Source organism: Gavia stellata, chromosome 6, assembly GCF_030936135.1.
Source record: "Gavia stellata isolate bGavSte3 chromosome 6, bGavSte3.hap2, whole genome shotgun sequence".
Classification (NCBI taxonomy): domain Eukaryota; kingdom Metazoa; phylum Chordata; class Aves; order Gaviiformes; family Gaviidae; genus Gavia; species Gavia stellata.
In genome coordinates, this window is record NC_082599.1 from 41,136,543 (window position 1) to 41,163,597 (window position 27,055).

At 38.1% G+C, this 27,055-nt stretch overlaps 1 protein-coding gene across 1 annotated transcript in view; it reads left to right on the forward strand.

Annotated features, from left to right (window-relative positions):
* Positions 1-25,835, forward strand: part of KAT2B (lysine acetyltransferase 2B) — a 44,580-nt gene extending 18,745 nt beyond the window's left edge. Inside the window, exons 7-18 of the mRNA XM_059818780.1 lie at positions 2,466-2,572; positions 4,321-4,446; positions 6,822-6,958; positions 8,356-8,564; positions 11,306-11,432; positions 14,607-14,717; positions 16,317-16,460; positions 19,320-19,434; positions 20,191-20,227; positions 20,541-20,604; positions 20,702-20,786; positions 23,893-25,835. Coding sequence (XP_059674763.1) covers positions 2,466-2,572; positions 4,321-4,446; positions 6,822-6,958; positions 8,356-8,564; positions 11,306-11,432; positions 14,607-14,717; positions 16,317-16,460; positions 19,320-19,434; positions 20,191-20,227; positions 20,541-20,604; positions 20,702-20,786; positions 23,893-24,086 — 1,456 coding nt within the window. The 3' untranslated portion in view covers positions 24,087-25,835. The remainder of the gene's footprint in view (positions 1-2,465; positions 2,573-4,320; positions 4,447-6,821; positions 6,959-8,355; positions 8,565-11,305; positions 11,433-14,606; positions 14,718-16,316; positions 16,461-19,319; positions 19,435-20,190; positions 20,228-20,540; positions 20,605-20,701; positions 20,787-23,892) is intronic.
* Positions 25,836-27,055: the final 1,220 nt, after the last annotated feature.

Genomic DNA, 27,055 nt, shown 5'->3' on the forward strand with positions numbered 1-27,055 from the left:
ATGCAACTTTGGCGTGGAAATGGAAAAATTACCTGCAGCTTAAAATAATGTCTCCTTTTATTCAGTAACAAATACTGAAGATTTCTTTTCTGCCGTAGCTTGAACTAGTGTATTTTATGTACGCACCGCTTGTTTTGCTTTGTCCTAGGGCTTTACTTTATAAAAAGGGTGATTCATCTTGCGGGGGGATTGTGCTTATTTGCCTACTAGCAGGTATTGTTGGTCACTTACTTTCTTTCCCTGTAGTCTTTGGAAGCATTGTAGGTCCAGATCTCCAAAAACATGCTCGCTTCTGCTTTTGTGATGGAGCAGTAAAAAAGAATGTGTTGTACTGGAGTTTATATACTCCTAAGAATTTCAGTTTAATTCAACATTGTAATAGGGAACGAAGTAGTCATCCCAGTCTCAGAAGAGATGTGCTCATTTGACAAAGAAGAGTGTAGTTAGTATAAAGCTGTATTAGTGAATCCTAAACTCATGAATTTCATATTGATTACCTATTCCAGTACTGGAATATTGTTGACAATCTCTCACAGTTAAACAACAATGTACATATTGGGGTGTGTGGGAGAATGACTTCTTTCGAAATATGCTCAACTTTGATAGTCGTTAACTTCAAACATTTTACTGCTGGTTAAGGGTGGTGGTAGTGACAGCATCATTCATTGTATGCTTCCTGTTAAAATAGTGTATCACTTGAAAAATATCTTTATTTTGTGAGGCTTGGCTCTCTAGCCCATATTTTAAGTCTGTCCCTCCTAACAACAAAGGAACTGAACCTACAGTAGAGCTGGTGGCACTGATGCTGTGCAAGCTGCTGTCTGGGGCTAGAGTGGGTTAGTGCTCAGGGGAATGTAAAACAACATGAGTTTTCCAAAGTTGGGTAGAGCCAGAATTTGTTGTTCCTACTGTTATTAATAGTAATTTACCACTTTGAAAAGCATAAACTGTCCCTGGGGTAGACTGTTATGGATACAGGAATGTTTGGGTATATCTGGGAATAGGATATGATCTGGCCCTGAAATAGGTACAAAAAAGGATTTAACACTTCACGGATACAAGGAGCAGATTTGCGGAGGAAGGAGGTGTGCATACGCCCCTATGTTTCCACTGCCTTTTACAGCCTAGAAAAGTAATTTGAAAAGCATTATTATTACTGCAGTTCCTCTTAATATTCTGCTGGGGAAAACAGAAAGACAAGCACTGTCTGCTGATGATCTGTGGGAAATATGAATAGCGTTTTATGGGCTGTACTTGTCTGAAGCACTCTGTGTCTCTGCTGGTGTTATGCAGCGGAGGAGCTGCGGCTCAGAGCAGGGAGCCGGTGCCCGGTTTCAGTGCAGGGCTCCCGGCTGCCCTGGCCGCTCCTTCCTGGGCAAAGGGAGCACCCACAGGTTGTGTCTGTGTCTACTTAGGAAGCAGTCAGCAAGGGGTCTGAACGCAGAGTCTCTGTGCTGCCTGTAAAGGCAGCCTTTGCTAAGGCTTAATTTCTGCTTCTGCGCCATCACAGATGGTCAAATAGCTGTTACAAACTTTTTAGCCATTATCAGCTTATAGATAGCAGGAAACACCGCACCTTGCAGTGCTTAGATGTAAGTGTCCTATATATAAAAAACAAGAGTAGGACTTGATCCTGAAAATCCTTATCCTGTTCAAGAAAGTCGTACTCAACAGTCCTGTTGGTTTCAGCTGGACAGTTTCTATACATATAGATGACTCTAGAGAGTAAAAATGTGCCACGTCAACTTCTGGTCTGAAAACCCCTTTAGTGCAACATAGGATAAGCAGCTATCTTGCTTCTGGGAGGGAACTGATGTATTAGCCCTGTGAAGGCAGGCGTGATAGATAGTCTGATCTGTGGAATTTCTCTCACGTATAGTAATACTAAGAGAGGTTTAAAATCATGCTGTTTCTCTAAGTGTACCAAAGTAAGATTAAAAATACTGTTATGCAAGCACAAACATGCAATTAAATGTTACAGTAGCACACTTAAAGGAATGAAAATATCTTCCAAAGAGCATTGTTAATAACTAACACTGGTGTTTTATAAATCTGTAAGAGGCAGAAAGCAACAGCATCTGCAAAACACCAGTTTATCAAAATAGGCATATTTTGTCATCATTGTATAACACGAGTACCTTGGCATCTGTTAACTCATAGCTTTCTTATTAGTGCACAGTTTTGTTCCGTAAAAGTAATTTTAACAGTTTCTTTCTGCATTTGCGAATTACATAAATATTGCTTATAATCAAAGGCAAATTTTCATAGGTGAAAGCACTCTACTGGATTAAGATACTTAATGCCTATTCTGGCTTGTGATTTTTCAAAAAGGGATTGGCCAACAGCATTTTCTTACTGAATCATTAAATATTTTTAAATTAAAAAAAGTTGCAAGTGCTTATTCTGAAAAAGAGCATGTTTTGAATGATCCTATTAAGTTAATATTTCACCTGTTTTGTGCCTAGGTTTCTGTCAATGCTGGAAGAAGAAGTGTACAGCCAGAATTCTCCCATTTGGGATCAGGATTTCATGGTGTCTAGTTCCCGAACTGGCCAGCTGGGAATCCAGACAGGTAATTTGCATTTAGTGATGGGTTAGAGAGCACCTGAATATAAAGATAAACCTGTACAAGTGATGAATTCTAGGGAATGAGACTTAGACATGCAGCTTTATAAACAGCAGGCTATACCAAAATCAGTCTGCCTTGAGTAAGCACAGGTGTCTGACTTTCTGGTGCCTCCTCATATAAAGATCCCATTTTGATGGTGAAATCCAGCTAATTGAAGGTGCCAGTGGAGCAGGCTGGGTGCTGAGGCAAATCAAGTGAGTATTCAAGCAGCGCAAGTGCGCTTAACGTAGGCAAGTGATAATGGTCAGCGGTTAAATGGCCACAGTGGGTCACCAGCTGGACAGTGGTCCCCTCACATGAGGACCCATGCCAGTCCTCTGACTCCCTAGCAGCAGGGATGTAGGGACCTGGAAGTAGGGAACTTCCACATCAGATGTCCTATTGCCTTTGCACACATGCCTTTGATTTTCTTGGTTTTGTATAGCTTTTCCTTGCTTTGTTTCTTACTCACGTGCCTCATTGGCTATTCTGCAGCCTTATTCACTTTTCCTTGGTTAGGGTACTGAGGTATAAGTCATCCCTAAAATTGCAGGGCGACATTGATGATGGTTTTCTTTCACTTTCCCCTTCTCTTCCTATCTGCTCAAAAGTATTTAAAATCCATTTATGCAGTTCAGGGGTTGACTTCAATTTTCAGTATTTTATGAAGTGAAAACTGGAGGTATTTAATTCAATATTTTGTAACGATTCAGTATTTTGAAACAATTGTTGTTTATCAATTGACAAAACCATCATGTCAGCATTTTATCTGGTAGTGAATTTCCTAGAGCAGTAGGGAAATTCCACAGTGACAGATACAAGCTTTTTTTTTTATGAGAAATTCCTTGAACTGGTGAATTAAGTCTTAGGCACAAGTTCATTGCAACTCTAAAATCATGTTGCTCTCAGAGTTCATTCTATCATGTACATTTCTGCAGTGCTACATTTTAATGTGCAGCTCTTAAGCACTGGATTCTTGGCATGAATATGGTGCAAAAGAGCTGTTGCTGGTGATGGCACCAGGATAAAGGCATGCAAAGAGAAAGACTGCAGGTGTCCAGACTACGAGTTGTGACCTCAACCCCCCACCTGCCTGCCAAAAGTCCTGACACAAATGAAAACTGGATGATTGTGGGATGAGTGGGGTGTTTTGGGTTTGTTTTTTTTTTTAATATTAGAGGGAGTGATGTTAGTCTGTGGCTTTTTAAAATAATAGTTTCATCCTCTTAACTGGTGCAACAACTTCTCCCTTTATTGAGTTTGATTTGTCCAACCAGTCTTTGGACACTGTTAAAGTGGACAGCTGAAGCTGAATGATGAGATTTTGCTTTTCAATAGACCCCTACAAAAAGCCTTTTCATGAGGCTGAACTCCAGCAGGCTTGGCAGGTATGTGAAGGAAATTTGTTTTCTTAGCTTGTGCTCAGCACTGCAGAATAGTAAAGCCTGATATTTGCAATGAAGTAAAGCTAACTCTGTCATCCAGCAGTAATACAGTCCCTTGTTAGGTAGAAGTTTAGAAAAATATGTTGAGATAAAGCTCTTAATGTCTCCGCTTGCGAACTGGTGGCATTGCTCTGTTGCACAACGTTAGCTGTTACTTGGCAGGTGGTGGGTGTGAAGTTGGGTCCCTTGTTGTTACAGTCCTTCAGGCAGCACCGTAATGGGTTCCATGTCCTGATTTTTTTGTGTTTGTCTTTTATGCCATTGCAGTTATCAGTCCTCCTCCTGTTGCAAGGTCTGTTTCATACAGTTCAAGTCCTTCATCTCTGGAGCAGCCCAACAGTGGGAACATGAGTCCTGCTTGCAAAGTTTCTTCTGCCCTTGACCCAAACCTAGGTAACAAAGAGGGAGACTTGCTTTTAGGCTTCTGTCGATGTTATCAGTAGTTGCAGTTTATGGTGATCATTGCCTTCACTCTGCAACAGTGACCTTGAGGTGTTTTTGCTAAAAGACATGCACACACATATTTTTTTCTCTGCTGTGGTAATGTTTAACTAACAGAAATGGCAACTGTATTTGAAAAAAAAAAAATGTTTTTTTTAAATTCAGTTAAAATGGGGAAAGGTCTGCTGGTGTCAGAGTTTGTTGAAAAACACTTTATTTGGAGTACACGTATTAGAAGCCATGAAAAAAGGTTTCATTTAAATAAAGACAGAGTAGAAGGGGCCATTGCATTTTTTCTTTTTGTAATCTTTCAAGGTACTGAAATTGCATACATTTGAGCAATAAAGAAAAGAACAAACACACCAACCAGGTTAAATTTAAAACCTAAATGAGGTCAGGTTAAAAAGAGTTTGGGGGGAAAAAAGGCTGTTAAGTGCATAAATTCTCCTAGTAAACCCATTTTCAAACACCTCAGGATTAATGAGCCTGTCAAGAAAGTTTGTAGGTTAGAGAGATGATCACAAGCTCGTGTAAAGTAAGTCCTCAAAGAAGTAGAAAAAGCTAAATGAATTCTTAGCCTCAGTGTTCGCTACAGAGGAACTTAAGGTGGCTCCTAAACTGCAGCTTTCTTTGGGGGACAAGTTGGGAAATGGTCTTAAAAGTGGGAATGAGTAGAAGATTTCTTTTTATTACAGATCAGCAAAATGACTAGTAAGTAGTCACTAGAAGAATTATATTTTTTGGAGTGTGAAAAGAAATACGGAATTGACAAACTAATAATTAAGTTGTGCAGCTGAGCTGTCATTGAAATTGCCCTCAGCACTACAGAATTGAAACACACAGATGCAAAACTAGTTTTTAAAGGGGTTCTAAGAGAATTCAGGAAACTGTTAATTGTAAGTGTCCTATTTCAGACAATTAGAAGAAACACTAATAAACTGATTAAGAATTGAATGAATAAATGTGTGAGTAATGTGATGTGTGGAAATTCAGTGTGCCTTTTCTAGAACTGACAAACTGTACGTATCTGTTAAAGAAGTGGTGAGCATTTGGAAAGGATTTTGTGTTTTCTGAAAGGATTGTGTGATTTCTGGCTTTCCAGAAAGCTTTTGAAAAATTGCTTCAAAAAATTCTGGTTTAAAATAAGAAATTAATCCCTTGGGAAATAAGAAGGAAGGTCCGTTCACATATGAATAGCTGTTTAATAAGTAAGAAATAAAGAATAGGTATAAACTGTTTCCACAATGAAGGGAGGTTAACGATAAAATTCTATTGTTAAGAAAACAATTGTACTGCTTGAAAGTCTGAAAAGGGGAATGAACAGTTTGATCCTCATATATTTAGAGCGCTATAGCTGTGGAAAAACAATCTGTACAAGATATGCAAAATAGTGGGACCTAAAATACCTGGTTGTTTCAGAAAGACAATCTTAAAGCTATTGTGGATTTTCCTTAGGGGAAAAAACCAAACAAACCAAACAAAACCAAACCAGCTTACCTCACTGCTAAGTGCTGATCACAAAGGCAAAATTCTGCATCCTGGCTCTGACAATGACCAGTAGCAGATCTGTAGGGAAAGAATACAGGAACAAGGTAACCATGGAGTGATATTCCTGTTTGTATGCTTTCCTAGTATTTGGCTGTTTGCTGCTTGGATAAATCCTGAGCTAGCCCCTGGCTCTATCAGTGTTATTGTACCTACTAGTCCTTGGTGGACTTTTCTTTCATGAATTTTTTCAACTAGTTGCTTTTGCTATATTACATGTTGGTCTGCAGTTAGTAGGGCAGCTAATAATTAACATGGTATATTTTGATTTGGAAACTTCATATGGATTTTCTAAGTCAAATATGTATGATGTGTCAGACTGTACGTGCTGCTTGGTTTATAAAAAGGGTGAAAGAAATCTGTAATGGATACTTACTTCCAGTGAATTCCAAATTGTTTTTTCATGTTATCCCAAAGTATACACTATAATTTGTGTATTGAGCACTGACCTTCCAAGAAGGCAGCAGAGAAGTTTCACTGCAGAGGATGTTGAAGCGAAGAAAAAAGCAAATAGTTTCACTGTGAATTTACCGAGGTATCGGAGAAGGAGAGGTATATTCATCCTGGTTCATGCTAATATCCCAGCGCAAAAACAAAATTGAAGCAGTGATAAGTATTGTTCGGATTCCATTTCTTTCTCTTTCTCTCTTTCTATAGGAAATAAAAAAAAAAATCCCTAAACTTGGCGTACAAATTAAAGAATATAACAGAAGTGCTAGACTTCACAGTGTTAGTCTGTGACAGTTTGGTTGTTTCTAATTTGTCCTGGTTTTTGTTTATAGGGGAAAAGAGAAAAAATAATGAACCCTATTCTCTGGAGGATTCAAAAAGACCGAGGGTTTTAGGAGATATTCCTATTGAGTTAATCAATGAAGTAATGTCAACAATTACAGATCCTGCAGCAATGCTTGGGCCAGAGGTGAGAAGTACATAGACCCGGTCTGTTTGTAAATGGTCTGTTTTCAATATATGTTCCACATGGATAGAGCATGATAAGCTAGGAGTCCACAAAACTTAGGAAGAAAAATAGAGACTTTCAAAGAGTATGATTAGGCAAGCAAAAAATATTGATGAAATGCATCATTAACATGAAGAATAGTTCTACAATGCATTGTGTGCTGTTTGCAAAGAGGTTCAGAAACTAGTGATAGTAAAAAAGGTAGATCCCAGGTTATTTTGCAAGGTACTTTTGTTACAGAACAGTTCCGGAGTATGCTTTTTATTGTTTATCATAGATGTAGCTCATAAGACAAGGTAAATGGGGTTTAAATCTTGCAGCAGAATGAAAGATCCAAAGTTAAAACCTCTGTCTAGTGCAGAAGGGCTGATCTAAATGGTTATTTGCTCCATCTTCCACAGTTGCTCTTTTTTTCTGCTGGAAGAGAAAAACAAACAGAATTGCAGAATTGTGCCATGTACAGAATTGCACACTCTTTTTTCTTTTTTTTTTTTTTTGGCTGGCTTTTCCTCCTTCTGTTCCCTTCGCCAGGCTATGTTTTGCCAGCAGCTCTTGTTTGCCAAGGTTCAGCTAGAGATTACTGAAGATTTGGAACCACCTACGTTTCTTCCTCAAACTATATACTGTGACTGATGGCTCTGCGTATTGCAAATGCTGTGCCAGTCTGGCTGTTGGGGCTGGCAGTGACTAGAAACCCAGCAGCCAAACTTTGTTCTAAAAAGTAAACAGTATGTGCATGCAGAGATCTTTTGGCATTGTAAAATTATCTTGAAAAAAAAAGCTAAATAAATTGTCTGTATTAATTTCATCTCCATTCAAATATATGGATGCAATTACTAGATATGTAACAGAAAAATCAGTAGGAATTAAAATGTTCTTTTTAGGCTCTTATGATAGTGGTGTAGATAGTGGAAAGCACTACCAAAAGGAAAAAATATGACTTTGCCTGCACCACCATTAAAATATGTGATTTGCAGTATGCGTAGGCGAATCCATTACTTTTGCCCAAGCTGGCTAGACTAAAGAAAATATGAAGAGTTAATTGCATAGGCTTCAACTGGATGACTGCTGTCCCCTGAGAGATGTTGGAACTTGTTGAGTCATAACCAACGCTGTTGTTACCTAACCTTTGCCAAAAGAAGTTTGAAGAAGCCTTTGTACACTGTAGTGTAGACTTGGATCCAGCTTATTTGATGGTGTTACTTCTGTTCAAAAATTATAATCATCAGCAGCTCTACTTTTGTAAAAAGGCAGCGTGGAAAAAAGAGGGAGTTTTATTTGTTCGTTCCTTAAGACTGTTCCGTCCGAGGGTGTGAAATCTCCAAAATGTGATTTTGTTCCTCTTTTGTGCGGTGCAGACCAACTTCCTCTCGGCGCACTCAGCCCGGGACGAGGCGGCGAGGCTGGAGGAGCGCAGGGGGGTGATCGAATTCCACGTGGTTGGCAACTCCTTGAACCAGAAGCCCAACAAGAAGATCATGATGTGGCTGGTTGGTTTGCAGAATGTGTTCTCCCATCAGCTGCCTCGAATGCCAAAGGAGTACATCACACGCTTGGTCTTTGATCCGTGAGTACCGCTAGTTGCAGGCAGGGGTGTGGGAAGGGGCCAGCCAAGGTGGCGTGGAGGGGGGTCTGCCTGTGCTACCCTTTTCCCATCTTTTCAAGTCCCCTAACTCCTGGCCAATCTAATTGGATTAGATACATCTTCGTGGCTGTATCTAATTGGATTAGATACATCTCGGTGGCTGTATTAATGACAGGTGGCTTGTCGTTGTGGGATGTGGGTCTGCGGGGGAAGACTCTGACCTATCTTACACTTTTGAATGTTAGAACTGAAAGTCAGAAAGTAATTATGGTGCTTACTAGTGGTTTCCAGGCCCATATTAACTTGCAGGCTGCTCCATCCTCTCTCTGGGGAGATCGTGAACTGAATGGCAGCAGAGACTGAAGTTTTTCAATGAGAAGAACTTGTGGGATTTATGAAGAACAGCAGCATTTAAGTCAGCATGGGAGAAAGCTTTGAATCACTCCTCACCCAAGCACAATGCTTTTCTCTTTATCAGTGCAAGTCTTCTGTCTTGCTTTGGGTGCAACTCTACACCGCAGGCACTTGAAAAGGGACACATTGGCTGTAGCAGCATCCCCAGGTTGCACATGGTCCTCCACCCACCCTAGTGTCCTGACTGAATTGTGCTTCAGCTGCTCAAGCAAGCACAAAGGGAGGTTCTCCTCAGAAGCGTCCACTTTTCCACCATTGTGTTTCCTGTAGAGCCTGCTTCCTCTCAGCCAGTATGTTCTCCCAAAATTTCTGCCTCTGAGTGATCCATGCCCAAGGATAGCCTAGGGGTCCGCTGTACTGACCACAGCACATCGCAGCAGAGGATGCTTGCGGGCTCATTGCTGTGTGTCAGCAGAGACCCCAAGGAGCTCTGACTGAGCTGATCGCAGCCAGCTGGTTTGCGGAAGAGCCTTCCTCACGGCCGGTGATATCAGCCTCTGTCTTTGTGCCCGGTGTTGTAGCTGCAGCAGTTATGGAAACATTTCTGGAACTGTTTCCTCTGCTTTTAGGCTCACTAGCATTCCCTCAGCAATACTCTCTCAGTGCCAGCAAACGCTGCTGCTGCTGGGTCTGAAGCACAGACAGCTCAGTGCTGGGGACCATTGGACAGGACTTCGGTCTCCACGTACAGGAAACTGATCTTGGGACGTTCTCCTGGGTTCTTCAGAGGGGAACAGCACTTCTTGTGAAGGCCAGCACCAGTCCAGACTCTTACCTCTCCTATGTGAGGGTAGCCTCCACTCGGCAGGGAGAGGGAGGCAGCACCGGGACCTTGCATGAGTTTAGAAGCCTTAGCAGCACTGTGATCTCAAGCAGAGGCTACTGGTTGAAGAAGACAGGTTCCCTTGTAACTGAACATCGAAGTAAAATTTTGAAGTAGTGATGTTGAGCCATGGCCTTCTCCCATATTTCTCTAGGTCCTCCCTTACTGGGAAAGACTCTTCTAGTAGGCTGAGAGGAACTGCTGGTAGTTTAAGTGACCTTCAGTATAGATATCTGTCTGGAAAGCAGTCTGTGCTTGAGAAAGAGGTATGGATATTGCTACAGCAAGAAAATGCCCTCCTTTATGCGCCTGTGGCAAACAGTTGACCCAAAGGAAGTGAAGCACATTGCCTGGACAGCTCAGAGAACCCCAGCATCTGCCGTGAATCTCCAGGGACGCACACTGGGGACCTCCGCTGAGTAGCGGGTACACACAAACCTATGTCAAGTAGGAGATACTGGAGTCCAACAGTTCTCTTACCAAATTTCTTTCAGCTATTACCTTACTTATTTTGCCTTTAATGTTCTTATTTCTGAAATGGCCATCCTTACTATATCTTGTTCCTTAAACAACTCAAATATGAGTAAACAAAATTAAAAGCTCAAGCTACCACACCGCTGCTGTCATTCCACAAATAAAAAGCACCAAAATAAGTACAAGAAAAGGGAGACTATATAAAATGTATAAAATCTCCTTTAATGGTGGCACATAAAATATAACTACTCTTCAGACTACCTTTTTCTGAATGGGCTCACTTTTTGGTACCAACCTCCTTCCTGCCCCCACCGGTATCTTCTGTAAATTTGCTGTATTGATTGTTTATACAATTTATATGATATTGTGTATTGAATAATCCAGAGAACTGATGCAGTGTAAATCTTTCCAGACCTTGAGGATGACACTAAAATTCTTAATCCTTGATACAAGAGTTCACATTGCACCTCGTTATATCTTTCCTGGCAGTCAATGTAAATGCAACAGAAATGGATATTTATTCTGGTCTTGGTTCCACTAAATATGAAATACCATTTCTTGCTTCATCAGCTGCGTTTGAAACTGATAGCTTAGCTATAGACAGTGCATGCAAGGAAACAGGAATCCCTTAGAAAGGACTTACTGTCCTGTAACTCCATTAATTTCTAATTTAGTCAGGGTAAAATCATTGTGAGAACTGTGCAATGGCATAACTGTCAGCAATAGCTTCAATGAAAGCAACACAACTCTTATTTATTGGGCATTACCCTGGTATCTAGGAGTACTTGGCAAGGCCAGGACCTTGCTGCATGAATGATGAATTTTATGGTAAATTCAAAGCATGATGTTAACAAAGCAACTCTCCTATAGATGCAAGCAGCTAACTTAACAGAGGCATATACAATTGCATTTGCATCAGGGAAAATTAATCAAGTTTCTGAAAAAAGGAGGGTAATGGCACTTTATGTACTATGTACATGGATTAAAGTGACTCTTATTTTTGTCTACTCAGGAAACACAAGACCCTTGCATTAATAAAAGATGGTCGTGTTATCGGTGGTATCTGCTTCCGGATGTTCCCCTCCCAAGGATTTACAGAGATTGTTTTCTGTGCTGTGACTTCCAATGAACAAGTTAAGGTAAAATAATTCTCTACTAGAATTTATTAAATGTATTTGAGTCCCATTCACCACTGCATATGCTCCTGATTTTGTTAGTCACACTGAATATATTGCTGAGTTGCCAAACGGAAACAGAATTTGAAGGATATAGTGATTCTGGATGTAATACACAAAAACTAAACAAATGTGCAGATTTAGAATCATCACCATAATAGTAGGATTACTTGTAGTTAATTAATTAAATAAAATCTTTCTCAACACAACAGTAGTGGCCAGTAGTCTCCCACTCTTGGACTATTCACTCCTCTGTCTTCAGCAATTGCCTCTCTGTGTAATGTAACACCTCATGGTTGACTGAAGTCAACCATGTATTGCTTGTGTGTGACTAATTTTTGTTCAGTCACTTTGTGGCATTACATGACTTCAATCAAAATGAGATAGATCAAAAAAATTAGGTGTAGTTTTGCATCTCAAAATAAGCACATCTTATACACTCTTTTTTGAGTTAATTTCATAAAATGTTCTCCGAGTGCTGAGAATTAGCGGCTGTGTTGAAAGAATATAGAGCACTATGAATACAGGAGATTGCTCCCGCTTTCCCGGGGACTACAGGTAGATTTAACTATGACCATTTGATTCAGGATTTTGCCTTTAGATGGTGCTGTAGCTTTGTTCTTCAGTTGAAACTGTTACAGCTGAGATGTGGATTAATTCAGAGTTTGTAGCAGTTGAACATGCAGAAATTGTGTGCTCTGTTTTGAAGGGAAGAGCTCTGGGTGTGGAACGGTGACACAGTGGGATTGAAAGCCTATGACAACTGTTAGTACTTGGGTTATATTTGATTTTATTCAACTCTGGTGTTAGAGAGGAACGTTCTCCTGCACTTAGCAGTGGCCTGTTATAAAAGTATCCAAAGCGTTTTAGCAAATGCAGATGTTAACGGAATATACTTTTCTATTTTAAGCTTGATGAATTTATAAAAGATGTTTTCATTCTACTAAGACAACCAACTGCACAACACAAGTTAGGCTGCCAAAGGTGTGTTGTGATTCTCTGGGAATAACCTTTCAGAATATAATAGAGCAAATAAATCTGACCCCTCAGAGTGCCTCCTAGGTTGCGTATGCACACATAACGCACAATTTCTTCTGTTGCTCTCTGGATGCCACGCTGTATCAGTTGACTATTTCTGAAAATTTGCTTTCCTGCATTCCTATCTAAGTAAGGTGACCCCTACCAGCAGGTAACTGAGAAAAGCTAAATGTTCACACATGGGTGAACATGCCTGCTCTTGGGAAAAAATAAATTCCTATTTTAATTCAGTTTGAGGCTGCAGTAAGAAGTATGGATACTGTTTTCCTTTATATGTAATATTTAAAAGTTGGATTATTTTTGAGATCGTTTGATCCCATGTTACAAAATAATTTTAAATTTTACTGTACATGGCTTAGTTTCCTTTTAGGGTTGTTAGAGTTTGGAAAGTGTTTGTGAGAATGAATAAATCCTGTGAAGGTTATAAAAGTAATAGGTCAGCAGAAAATATGTGAAGTAATTGTCGTTGTAATTGCTGGGATTTCTTTGAGACACAAAGTTGACATTTTCTTGTCAGAGATTAGATGCTTTAGAATTGCAGGAATGAATTGCAGTGTTTCAGGTGTAAATAAAATGTCAGTCTCTCATAGGCTGTTCCTTTCACCCTGCTGATAAGAAGGGAATTGTGGAACTTGGCTAGCTCATGTTTCATTAAAAATTTTGGTTCAGAGTTTTTTGTCCTCTTCAAAGAATTTGAGAACTCAAATTTGCAATTAGAAAGTCTCTTCATTATCTTGAGCACTTCTGAGTTCTAAGAAATGCTGTACCACTTAACATGTTGTCAGTGGTCAAACCACTTCTTTGTATTTGATGCCATGCATGATGTGTGCCACTTCAACAATTCAACATACGGCTTTAAGAGCGTCCTCAAATTCAGAAGTACTTGTTTTTACACATATGAGGTCTTAATTTTGAATATGAGGTCTGAATACCAGATGCTCCAAACACTAGCTGGAAAGGAAGGACTAATGCACAAATTTTGTACCTAGATTAGTCAGATTTTAAAGAAAATGTGTTACTACTCAATTCTTTGTATTGAGCTTCAACAATAACCTAACTTGCTTTCATCGGGCTATTTTCATGTTTGAGGCTATTAAATTGTGAATTAAATCAGAACTATATATTTTCTAATTTATTTTTATGGCTTACGTACATAAGTAAAATTTTCCCCAGTTTTCAAGAACAGAGTACCCCAAAACATTCCGTGCATATTTCCATAAGTGTCCAGTTATTCTCCATGATGTTAAAATTGGAACATATGCAGGAACAACACATTATTATGGGCTTTCCTGTCTATTTTACATTTCTTCATCTCAGAGCAGAAGGGGAAGACTATAGCTTACTTGGAAATGTGAATAAGTGGTACTTTTCATTTACTTTGGGGTTGAATGAAAATGGAAATTATTCCTATGTGCAGTCAGAAGGCATAGCTATTTATTTGATTGTGGACTCAATAATTTGCTGCTGCTTATTATGGTAATAACTGTTTCACTATTCCCTTTTATGCCCTATCGTAAATTCAGATTATAAATCCTTTGAGGCAGAGGCTGTTTCTGCTACAGGTGCATAGAACACAGTAAAACAGAGATCTTGTCTCAGAATGGGTTCTTCTAGAAGGAGTCATTTTGGTATTCCTACTGCTTTGCAATTTTTAAGTGATAAGGCTAATTATTATTACAATATATGTAGTTTTGTTATTGGTGAAATATTTGACTATTAATAGTTGATATCTAACTTAAAAGGAAAAAAGATGTGTGCATCTTGAATTACAGCTTTCAGGACAGTGTACCTCTTTAGAGACACGCTTTACCCCTAGAGACAGTCTAGGTTTTTGTCTCTTTTAGATTATAAGTGAATGAGATGCTAGAAGCAGTGATATTTTGTGTTCCCTGTTGAGTGACAAAGATACCCTTACAAGGCTGAAAACAGCCTGATCTTGAGTACGCCTCACCAAGTTAGTTATGAGAAAATATTTAAAACAGGATCTAGAGGAAAGACTGCATTTTGAAAATCAGTCTGTAATAACCCTTGGTCCACAGTTTCTGATATGTGCAATCCCCAAAAGCTTTGTAATGGCTTTTCCTTGTACGTTTCATACAGGGTTATGGGACTCACCTAATGAACCATCTGAAGGAGTACCACATCAAACACAACATTCTCAACTTTCTCACATATGCAGATGAATACGCTATCGGCTACTTCAAAAAACAAGTAAGTCAATGTAAGAAATTACTTGGTGCAAGAGGTTAACGTCTAGCAGTGATGAACTAAACAACTAGACATGACAAAGTAGTTGGATAAAATGCATATGCAATTCTATGGTTTATTTTTATCTACAAAATGTGCTCTGTGTTCATCTTGTGTAATGATACTGGCTTATAATGGATTTTACTTTGACGGAATCATCTGAATATAGGTGTACCGTATAGCCTATAATTTGCCAAGTCTAATAACCAGTTGAATATGGGTTGGCTGCTTCTTTATTCATTCGCTTCCTTCACTGATTCTAGAAGTGTAAAGAAGGACCAGACCTACCTGTGGCAGACTAGGACTTACTTGACCTGTGCTCGCAACTCCTCCTGATTTGAAGCATGAGGTTCAAGTTCAGGAAAGATTGTGATATCTCATCTGTCAAACAGATTTGATAGATTAAACAGGTATCAACTATCTGGTCAGGTGATAGAGCAAAGATGGAGTCAGACTAATCTCAGAGATGTAGAGCAATAGGACTAGAGGCAATGGACACAAGTTGGATCATGGGAAATTGCAACTAGATAGAAGGAAATTTTTTTTTTTTTCTCTTCCTGTCCTAAGGGTGGTGAAATACTGGAAAATGTTGCCCAGAGAGGTTGTGGAACCTCTGTCCTTGGCAGTCTTCAAGACTGGACATGGCCTTGAGCAACCAGATCTGATGAGACCTGCTCTCAGCCGGGATGGGGCTAGATGACCTCCTTAAGTCCCTTCCAACCTCAGCTGTTCTATGATTCTGTATCTAAAACTGGTAGAACGTGCTCTTCACACATTCAAAATGAATAAAAGCTGGGCTTGCGATACTGCTATCAGATCTGTGCAGACAGACCCTTTTCACATCTGAAATGTCCCTTCCCCAATTCAAAGGTGCTCAGTCTCCATGTAAGTCTGAAGCCTTTGATGGTAAATTGTGAGGCAGAAGTCCTGGTTGGGTTCCTGATTTTTACTGAGTTTTCATAGATACCACTGTAACAGAAGAATAAAATGCAGCCAAAATGAGAGTCCTATACTGCTTTTTGTTGTCTTGGTTAATTCTTTTGTGGGTTTGTTTTTCAATTAACTATTGAAATGTATGAAGACTGTAGTATAACTTTGGAACTTTTAATAGGATTTGTTATTTTATTTTTTCAATTGAAATACAAAAGTAAAAAAAAAAATTGTTTTTTCTGGCTTATAAAATTACTGTCATCTCATCGACTTCAACAACAACTTTCCTTTACTAATGACTACAGGACTGGCATCCTTTAATATTAAAATAGCAAATTTTTGGAAAAATCCAGTAAATTTGACCATAGTAAAAATCTTTTCCTCCATCTCTTTATGTCTCCTATCTCCCTTTTCTTCCTATGCATATAAGCAATGAATTATTCTTGTAGCAAGTGACTCCCATGAGAAGGTGTTCGCAACACTATGAACCACGGTCTGTAACTCTTTCCATCGCATTGCCTGTACTTTAACATTATGATGAATTTGGTTCTAAATCATCATAGCATTTCAGTTAAAATAAATGTAAAAGGAAAATGGCATCATGACAGCTTGAGGGGTTTTTTTTTTCTTCAGGGTTTCTCCAAAGATATTAAAGTACCAAAAGCAAAATATGTTGGCTACATCAAGGATTATGAGGGTGCCACATTAATGGGATGTGAATTAAATCCAAGGATCCCCTACACGGAATTTTCTGTCATCATTAAAAAACAAAAAGAGGTAAAAGCTGAAATGAAACACTGAACATTATAATCTGTTCATATGTTTAGAAACAGTTCAGTCAGTGCCGGGTTAGCTCTCTTCTTTGCTTTAGTGCTTAAAACATTGGAATGTATATTTTTATTAGTTAGAATAATTCTTTCATTCAAGTCCCAGTGCCGTAATTTTGCAGTTGACGCCTTAAATTCTACTTTACTAACTTTACAATAACAGAAGTATTGAAAAGTACTATACTTTGAGGAGTATTTCATAGCTAAATTTTGACATAGATGATAACTAAGCAAAATCTTGTTAGATTGATTTGTTCTGCAGCTTTGCCAATTTTTCCTCCACCCCCCCCCACCCCCACCCCCACCCCCGGCCATGGCAGTAGTGTTCGTTAGAGTGACTTTTGAATGGATTGTTTGTACTGCATGTCCTGTATTTTACTTGAAAGAAAGAGGATTGTTTTTTCTGACGCTGTTTTAATATACAAATCAAGGGTGGTCTGTCTTAAATTACAGGCACTCTTTGGAGTTTGTGTGGGATGTTCTTTATTTAGTCCATAACAATATTCCATATAATGAGGCAGTTTATTAGCAAACTAATTAAGAAGTTTCCACTTGTATTTAAATATCTTCCTGGTTTTTTTAAGAAATACAAATTACAAGGATAATTTGTTCTTTCAAGGTTGGTCAAATCTCATGACTTCTTATTTTGTTAAAATGCTTCTTTATGGAACAATAATCTTCCTTCCAATAGAACTATTTGGCCCATGCTTGCAGAAAGAAAGACAATATCCGAGTGCTATGCATTTAGTTTACAAGGTTTCTTAACTTCACTCACTGGGAAAGTTTTCATGTGTCCACACAACATAGAAAAAGTTGGGTTACTATTCAGATCCCAGTCTACTGCTGGACATATTACCTTCCCCTCAGGGATGGGATGTTGTCAAGGTGGGTGGATAGTGGATGTGTCTCTTGTAGCCTGTTACATCTGAGGCATGCTTAACTGCAGTAATACACTTCTAGGTCCAACCATCAACATGCCACTTCCAAAAGCTTAAGTTACTTTTTAAGATTTTTGGCTCTGGAACTGCTTTATTAGCATACGTTTTTTTGCATTCTTCACTCTCTCCTTTGGTGGGATGTCCATATTGTTCCAAAGCACTTGGAGACAATCCACTTGGAAATAAAGTGCTTTGGTCCTCCAGCCATCTCATGTCTACCATTATTAGAAAGAAAGCTGTTAGTATACACTGATCTATGCTGTTGTATCTTCTCTGAGAATAAATATATACACCTTTGGAAGTGCATTTTAGGATTGCCTGTTTGACACTCAAAACACAGATCAGGCTTTTTATTCTCCCTGTTCCGAGGAAATTTAGAAATAGCCCTCACAGGCTGCAGCTTTATGAAGAGTGTTCACTTGTCTGCTCAAATCAAAAGCAATGCAGATGATACCTGTACATAAATAGAATTTTGAATGTTGACAGTAGGGATTACGTACTGATTTGGTTTGCTGCCTGTATTGGCCAGTACGGCCAATCAGACTTTTCTAGTCTTGGCCTTTTAGAAGTGAAGCTTTTCATGGGATGTAAGCTTTTATTTAAAGAACTAGAGTATATGCCTATGGCTGCTAAGACCATGTCACCCGACACAGGGTACCGGTCACAGACCATCATTTCTGAGTTTGCATTGCCTGATTTGTAGCTCACTTACAGTCATTCCAAAAAATATGAAAAATCCCTTTATGTAAAGCTTTGTGACCTGCTGACTTGTGAGTAATCAGTGTTACTGATTGAATAGTTTGTTTTATTCAGGAAGAGGCACTAGTTCCTAAATTGTAAGAAGGGTTTAAGGTGGATTTAACAATTAGTTCGAAAGTATTTTGACATTACGCTGGAATCTGGCCATGGTGCTTTTGTATACTGTATTTCTCTTTAACATTTGTAACCTCATTGAAAGTCTGATTATTTTTTTTTCTTTTCCTCTTCTTTGAGAGAAAATACTATGTGTGGGGGAGTGAAGGTCCTTAAAAATAAAAATATGTCTATCTTTATTATTTCCAAAGAAAATAGTCTCTCAAACTGTGGTGGTCTGAATGGCTGTGCAATTGTTTACTCCGGGTTATGAAGTAAGCCATTTTGAAAGTGACATATTCAGGACACACAAAGCTTAGGTAAGCGTCTAAGGGTGCATCAAGAGCACCAAAGCAAATTACTTAAAATTGAGGTAATGAGATTACAAAGCAGAACAGAGTGTACCCCAGAACTGGGAAAACCTGTTCTGGCATTTATAAGCAGAGTAGAATATCGGTTCCAAAGAGTGGCATCGTTCTGACTTCCTTGAAATAAAATCTTTGGTAAGAGTATCTCTGACTGATACTAAGCGACTCCTACAGTTATATGGAGACTTTGAAGTGAACAAGTCTTTCTAAAATTTTGGCATATGAACATATATGTGCATTGAAATATGTGCATTCAGTATGTGCCTTGAAATTTCTGACCAGGCTGTGCTGAAGCAGTTCAGAAGCACCAGCTGTTAGAACTAGAGCCAGTTCCCAAACCTGCTTCCAGGAAATTTCCTTCCTTACCTCTGCTGCCACCTTCCCAGGAGCTGTGCAGCTTGTGATCAATACAGCAAGCAATGACTCCTTTTCTTCCAGATTTACGCCTAAATAGGCAGCTGAGATACTTGGTAGCCTCATCTGCAGAACCAGTGTTCGGCCAGTAGCTCACCCCTGTTACCACCTTCAGGGCATCTGTAAGGACCATAAGATTAGGAAGTGAGAGTGTTTCTGTTCATCACAGTTCTGCGTTAATCCTCTGGGTTACTTTTGAGCAAACTATTTTTTGTTTTCTCTGCTGCTTTATTACAGATCATTAAAAAGCTCATAGAAAGGAAACAAGCTCAGATACGAAAAGTTTATCCTGGTCTTTCTTGCTTCAAAGATGGAGTACGGCAGATTCCTATAGAAAGCATTCCTGGAATTAGTATGTATCAACCTCTTTTAATGTAGAACAAAAGCAGAACAGCTCAAGAAAGGTCCAAGACTAGAAATACTAATGTAGTCACGTATTTCATTTTGATTAAAATGTAATTGGTTTGGTCTGTTGATTTGATTTCTATGAAAATTGTTGTGTGTCCAGTACACTTGCTGTTTTCAAGACTTCCCCAAGGCATCCCGGGCTGATCCTCTTTTATGTACTTGCGTGTAATTTTATTTACATGTGATGCCTCTTTCCTGACTACGCTGCGATACAAATCAATTTCCCTTTGGCACCACTGTTATGCGCTGCACTCCTGTACAAGGATGTGTTCTGTACTAAACATGGACTTACAGGACAAAACACAATTAGAACATTTAAGTATCATCTTTTGGGGGATTTTTTCAGCTGTGCTTTTCTGCATTTTATTCTCTGGCCCTAGGGAATCAAGTTGGATAACTTTGACATCATTATTCTTTACAGAGATAGTGGTAAAATATGTATTGAATTATTGAAAAAATGTGTTTTTCATGTAGGAATATTTTAGAATCTTTTCAGCAGTCTGGAGGAAGAGACGTGTAGGAAATGGAATGGGGCTGTAGGCTAGATGGTTGTGTTATTTATTAGGAGTAGCTTTTATTAAAACAAACCCATTTTACTGCAGCAGTGCTGAAATGGCTTATCTTTTTAGAGTTGCAATAACTCAGTTAATGTTTTGACTACTGTAGTTCCCATGTAATCTCTCATGTTGTTGGTGTACAGGAGAGACTGGCTGGAAACCAAGCGGAAAAGAAAGAGGGTAAGTGCTGCACAAAGCAAAATGATGAAACAGTCTGGAGATTCCTTTGAGAAAAGTCTTTAAACAATGTCATTTGATATTTCCTTCCATTCATTGAAAAATAGATAAATAATCTGCAAGGGATGAGTTCTTAAGTGGGTTTGGGTTTGGTGGTTTTTTTTTCTTTTGTTGGGTGGGGGTTTTTTTGGTTTTTTTGTATATTTTATTTCTTCCATGCTTGAAACTTTGGAGTTGCTTTTAGGTAAGATGCACGTCATAGGAATGAAGATAAGGGATTCAAGCTAATCTTTTTTTATTCATATTTTCTTTCAAGTAAGGAGCCCAAGGATCCGGATCAACTTTACAGCACATTAAAAACCATCCTGCAGCAGGTGAAGGTGAGTGCTAGTTCTAGTTTACCTTCTGTAAAGATTTTCAAATGATTTCCAATATAGAGTTTCCATATTAGATACCTTACTTTTTTCTTTACCAAAGAGCCATCAAAGCGCTTGGCCCTTCATGGAACCTGTGAAGAGAACAGAAGCTCCTGGATATTATGAAGTTATAAGGTTTCCCATGGGTAATGCCATTAACATTTTTTAAGTATAGAGTTTAAAAATCTTTATAGCTGGAGACAATAGCAGATAAATTGTAATCTGATTATTTTATGTTAAAACATATATATTACTTGCAGCTGAATAGCTTGCAGCTCTGAAGTGCCAAGAGTATGATGCTGTCATTTGAAATTTATGACTGCTTTGTGACCTGTGTGAAGCATCTATAGTGTATATATGTGAAATCTTACTATGCCCTAGAGTGCCCTAGCAAGCTCTTAAACGGTGCAGTCAGCTAGAAACTTCCGGGACTGAGCTGGTTTATGTGAGTTGTACGAACATGTTCTTGTATGTGGTAACTGGTCATTGCAGATCCTACTGGTATGTTAAAAAATCTCAAGGCAAACTTTCAGGAACACCTGAGCATTGGAATTGCTTTGAAAAACAGATTTAAGCCTTCTAAATCACATAGAGAAAACCTTTTCAAAAGTACCAGGGTTTTCTAATTCAGTCTTAACAGTTTGCTCCAATTTAAGTTTAGGAAAATGCTTCATGCAACTGATTGTAAGATAACTTTTATCTTTGTATTTTAGATCTGCCAAAGTTGTCTGAGGTGTTCGGTTTTTTTAAATTTTTTTTAAAATTTGCAGCTATTGTTTATGCAGGATTACTTGCAAAGGGAAGTGCACAACTGCTAATAACATTTTTCTTTGCTTTTGACTGCTGGGTCATGTAATTTTAATGATGATTCAGAACAGATGCTTGTTTTGATTTGTATTGCAGCAGATTTAAAACTGAATCCTGCTACTCCTTCATTGTTTATGCAGTACTCATCTCCATCTTTCTTATTAGAGTTTCTGTACCTTTTAATATTATTAGAGAATGAAATAAAAGTTCTGTGCAGGCTACTATCAATCAGTTTCTCAGAGAATGAAAGCGTTTGTTCATGTTGCTTTGCATAGGCTCCTAGCCTGTGTATACCAATTTGTCTTAATGATTTTTTTTGTATTCAACTTATCGTTTCCAAATAGCAAATTTATATGTATTTTATAAACCAGCAGCCACCTTCCTGTATCCCTTACACAAATGTGTTTTCTAGCAATGAAGAGAAAGAATGTTGACACGGTCTCATGGCAGAGCTTTCTCTGTCTGCTTTTCCGAGCAGAGGCTAGATCTAGATGACTGTTTAATCTGAACAGTGTTACAAAGAACTTAGTGCCTGGGCTGGCAAACCTAAAGTAGGAATGGTGTCTGTCCTTTCTTTGTTCAGATGTATTACATTGGAGGTGGGGGCAGTAGCCCTCATTTTAGGATTAAGCTGAGGTCTTTGGTTTAGTTTTGCTTTGTGTTTTCAGCTAAGGACCCCAGCACAACTAAACCGCATTTTGATTCATGATCAACTTCTGCTTTCTTTCCGCTCTCACTGCCAGTACGCTGATACTGTACAAAAATCGCTCAGACATAATTTCAATTAAAAAGAAACAGCACTGTTTTTTCTTTTGCTGTCACATACAAGAGACAACATTTGTCTTTATGTTTGCATACAGACTAAATTGTACAATATTTGAGAGGTATGGCTGTAGGTTTTTTTGACTATCCTCTAAGGTCAGTTCTCATGTATGAACACTTTTTCCCCCTGTTTTAAGTGCTCTTTCAGCTGCTTATTTTCAAGAAATAGTTTTTTTTTCCCTTTTCATCTGCAATACAAAAGCTGTATGGCTGAGGGACAGATGGAGCCAAACTTTCACTGTAGTTAGAGAACAGTTTAACTGACCAGCCAGGCAATGTTTGTTTTAGGGTGAGCTGAACAGCCTCCTCAGTTGGATACTGTAATTAGACTGTGGATATCTAGTTTAGATGTAGGCACCTACATTTCAGACTTAATGGGAGCTGAATGAGCCTTTGTTTTTGCAAAATAATGTGCAAAACTAGTGAATGGCAAGTTATATATCATTGGAAGAGGTATTTGAGAGCATCGATCAAACTTTTCTTAAATAATCCCCTCTTGTCAGTTTGACAGGGTTTTTCTCTATTTTGTTGAAGTAAAAGCTTCCTTAAAAAAAAACAAAACAAAAAAACCCAAAAAACCAAGCCAAAATAAACATATCCACAACCATATTTTTAAATCTTAAGTTTTAAGGTTTAATTCCTTTGCATTGGAGGTCTTTGGTCTCTGCTTTCCGTAGGATACTTGTTGGCAGTAAGTCTTCTCTATTTATTTCAGCTGTTTCTGTTACAGTTTTACAAAGGTGCTGTTGAGGCCTGGCTGAAGCATTGCTAAAAAAATGTTGTTAGAGCATCTGAGGTGAGAAAAGCCAAGGCATCCAGCACACCTCCCGCTACTTCTATTCCTGTACTCACTCCTAGAACACTTGTAATGTAGACAAAATTTTTAAATGTCTGGTAAGAATCACTGGGAAAGCGACTGTGCGGAGAATGCTGGGATGATTTACATATTTTATCGATGACCGATTTTAATATAAAGGAAAACATTTCTTAAAGAATGTTCCATAAGTAAAGGTTTTGTATGTGTTGAAAGCAGGAGAGATCTGTTCTCACATGGGTCTTAAAAAGGGATACATAAGTATAGACTTTGAAGACGTAATTAAAATATATGTAGAGTGTGGAACAAATTTAATCTTTTTTCAAAGCTGCAAGTACTGCTTGTAGTATAGACAGATGCCTCTGCTGTGTTCGCACAGAAGTGAGGATTTTAGGTTAACATGCATGTTTTGTGACGTTTGAATTCTTTGCTTATACACTCCTGAAGCCTCCTCCAGCAGAGCTGGCAACGGCTTTCTTTGCCTCGCAGGGCACTTAGAGGGGAGTTAGGGACACTTAATACCCACTGAAAACTCAGAGAAGTATGAGAACACAAAGCAATGATGCTTTAATCTTCTGAAGAAGGAAAAAACCTCTACACAAAATCATTCTTACAGTGAAATATTGCTTAGTTCCAGGGGCTCAATTCCTGTTGAAGCTAAAAAAGGGACCGTGCCTTAGATCAAGGCAATTTGGAATTCCAAATCCTAGCTTTGCCAGTTCATGTTAAATGGCAAATCAGTCTAAAGGGATATTGCATACAAAAAGTATTTGAATCAAACGCTGTTAATCTATTTTTCTTCTGTACAGATCTCAAAACAATGAGTGAGCGACTCAAGAATAGGTACTACGTGTCTAAGAAATTATTCATGGCAGACTTGCAGCGAGTCTTTACAAATTGCAGAGAGTACAACCCCCCCGAGAGTGAATACTACAAATGTGCCAATATACTGGAGAAATTCTTCTACACAAAAATTAAAGAAGCTGGATTAATTGACAAGTGACACTGTCTTTTTTACAACCAATCAGTGTGCTGACTTTATGGGCAGGGGAAGCTGTTATATATCTGAGTTGTGGGACTTCAAGGTTTCAAGAAACTTCTGTTTAATACTTAGCACTTTTAAAAACCCTTTTAGTTTTCCAAACATGTATTATACTGAAGTTACAAAAATTATTTTATTAAAATGCTTTATAATGTATTTAATTACGGAAAATTTCTTTTATGTGCCCACTACCATATTTTCATAATAAATTTATCAGCTACAGCCTCAGAAACCCCACAAAACATGTGGGAAATTGCACATGTTTGGGAATATGAAGAAAATTCCCAGACAACAAATGTTATAGCTTACCTAATGCAGTAGCTATTTGATAAAGTTTTATTATTTTTTTTCCAGTAAAAAATAAAACAGTAAGGGAAAACAACAGTTTGGGGGGGGGGGTGTCTGAAACACTTGTTTCTTTGTAGAGACTTTTTATAAGATATTATTTTTTAAAAGAAATACTCAGCTGGTTGAAAAGCTGTGAGAGAAGAGCAGCCAGTTCTGAAAAAGGACTGCCTGTAATCTTTGATAGATGCAAGTTTTTCTATTCATTTTGGGTTTTGATAAATATTTTACCTGCAAATTGTAATCTCATAACCACTATTTATGAAAAAAAAAAAAAAAATCTGGCTAGATGTGTACTGTCATAGTGACTTGGCTTATGCAGGACATAAGTACCCAAAATAACTTCAGAGAATCTGATTCACATTTACTAGACAATTTCAGTTGGCTCAGTAGAGTTAAGGTTTTGATGCACTTCATGATCCACCCTATTTACTACTCTTCTCTGATAAATTCTTCAGATTATAAAGCAGAGATAAGACTATTGTATACAAAAGAAGTCAACATATGACAGCTTCTAGCTTGCATACTTGGCTATGTGGTAAACTGGATTTTCTACCAAGCTTTATTGTAAATGCTTATTAACTGTGATTATCTAGACCCAGGAACATATTAACATTTTACAATTCATGTTAGTATATCTTCAAATTGAGCACTTCTTATATATATATTTAATATATATATTTTGTTGCTTACACTACATTTCAGAGGTACACCTAACTTCCTAATGGAGATCAGTACAGGCCAAAAAGTTGTCACTGGACATTTTCTAATTAGAGTTTGTAACTGTAAATTATAATTGCTTTTGTGAAAAACAAATTTAACTTTCATTCTTGGTGTTTTAAATTTACAGATGTTACACTGGTAAAATTAAATAGTTGTAAGACTGAAAAAAAAGCCCAATCCTGTGCTGTGTCAAAGAATATATTCCTGCAAAATGCCTGTGCAATATTAAATCACAAGTCAATTCATCAAGTAGATGTCAGAACTACCTGGAAGTAGTAAATGTGGTACACAAGGTATTCAACATGTTAACACTAGACTTACCATAGTGTTTTGTATGAGATTAGTCTGACCTACATTTGGATCTATAACAAAGGTACAGCAAGTATTTTTTTTTTTTTTTTTTTAATAGCCAGTACTGGATGCTATAATCCTGTTTTGTAGATTGGGCCTACAAATGCACCTGTTAAGCTTGGTATCCTGTGAAATTTTGTTATTTTCAGAGTAGATTTTCTTACTGTCTTTCAATCAGATTGTCTCTTCTATATTGAAACATTCATTTTCTAATTTAAGAATTAATATTTTCATAGATACTGTGCAATAAAGTTACAGTAGGATATGTTGTTTTGCAAATGCTTTAACAGCTTTTACATTTGTAAAATTAATATATTGTACTGGTACAGAATAGTTTTAAATTATATATGTACAAAACACTACTTATTTTGGTCTCTTTTTTTATTAATTATTTCTCACACTACAAATATACACACTGAAGCAATTTCACAACTGAGCACGGTGAACCTAGAAGAGTGCAGTCAGTGCATCTTCCACATACACTAGAAAATTTGCAGAAAAGCCTCTGAGTTCAGTGGGAGCGTTGTGTGATAAGCTGAGCTGAGAATTCAGTGTGGAAAGCTGTGACCATTCCAAGTAGCATTCCCAACCCCATACTAACTGAGCTACAGTGCTGTTACTCCCATCTCCTCAACATCTTAAACAATGCTTTGCCTGAGCTGTTCAAGTTTTGATTTTTCACCTCATGGCATGCTCATGCTGTTTTCTCATTTTTGTCTACTAGAGTCCTTTATTCACAAGACACTATACGTAGAAGCAAACTGCAGTCTATGTTGAGCTTTTACTTACCTACTATCACCATGTTACTTAGATGGTACACTTATTTTGCATACTATAAACAAACCCTCCACCTGTCCAATACCTGACAGGCACTTAGAGAGTATGAAGAGACTTTTTTTTTTTCTTCTTCATCCACTAAGATTCACATGATGTGGCACAGGACTAAGAGTGTTCAGAGAGTAGCAAATAGTGGTCAAAACAGGCTTAGCTGTTCTCCTAGACACTTCTAAGAATATCAATTGATACTAGGTGAACTTGTCTCAGACTTCTTTCTGTAGCGGTGATAGAACTGCAATTCTTCAAGCTTACTCAATGGAAGAAAACTCTAAACTGACCACACCTGCCTTGGGTCCTATCACATTGTTCTTCTGTCCCTGGCAAACAGTTACAGATTTGTTTGCTGGAAGAAAAGAGCATCTGAAGTTAAATCATACTGCTTAAGTTCCTATAATACTAAAGAGTTTCAGAATGAAGATGGTAATGCCCACAGCTAGACTTTTAGGATACAAATGGGACGTTAAGTTTCAGTTCCAACATCTAAAGGCTGTGTTGTGAACAAATATTTTCAAACACTCAGCAGGTTTACTGTTCAGAGGGGCATGTAAGGAGTTACTAGTAAATCGGTCATTAACACTATACATTTTTATTACAGAAAGGAAGGGAGAGATCTTGCATCTATTGAAGTGGGACAGGTGACAGGCAATCTTGCAAGAGAAATGAAGAACCTGTAT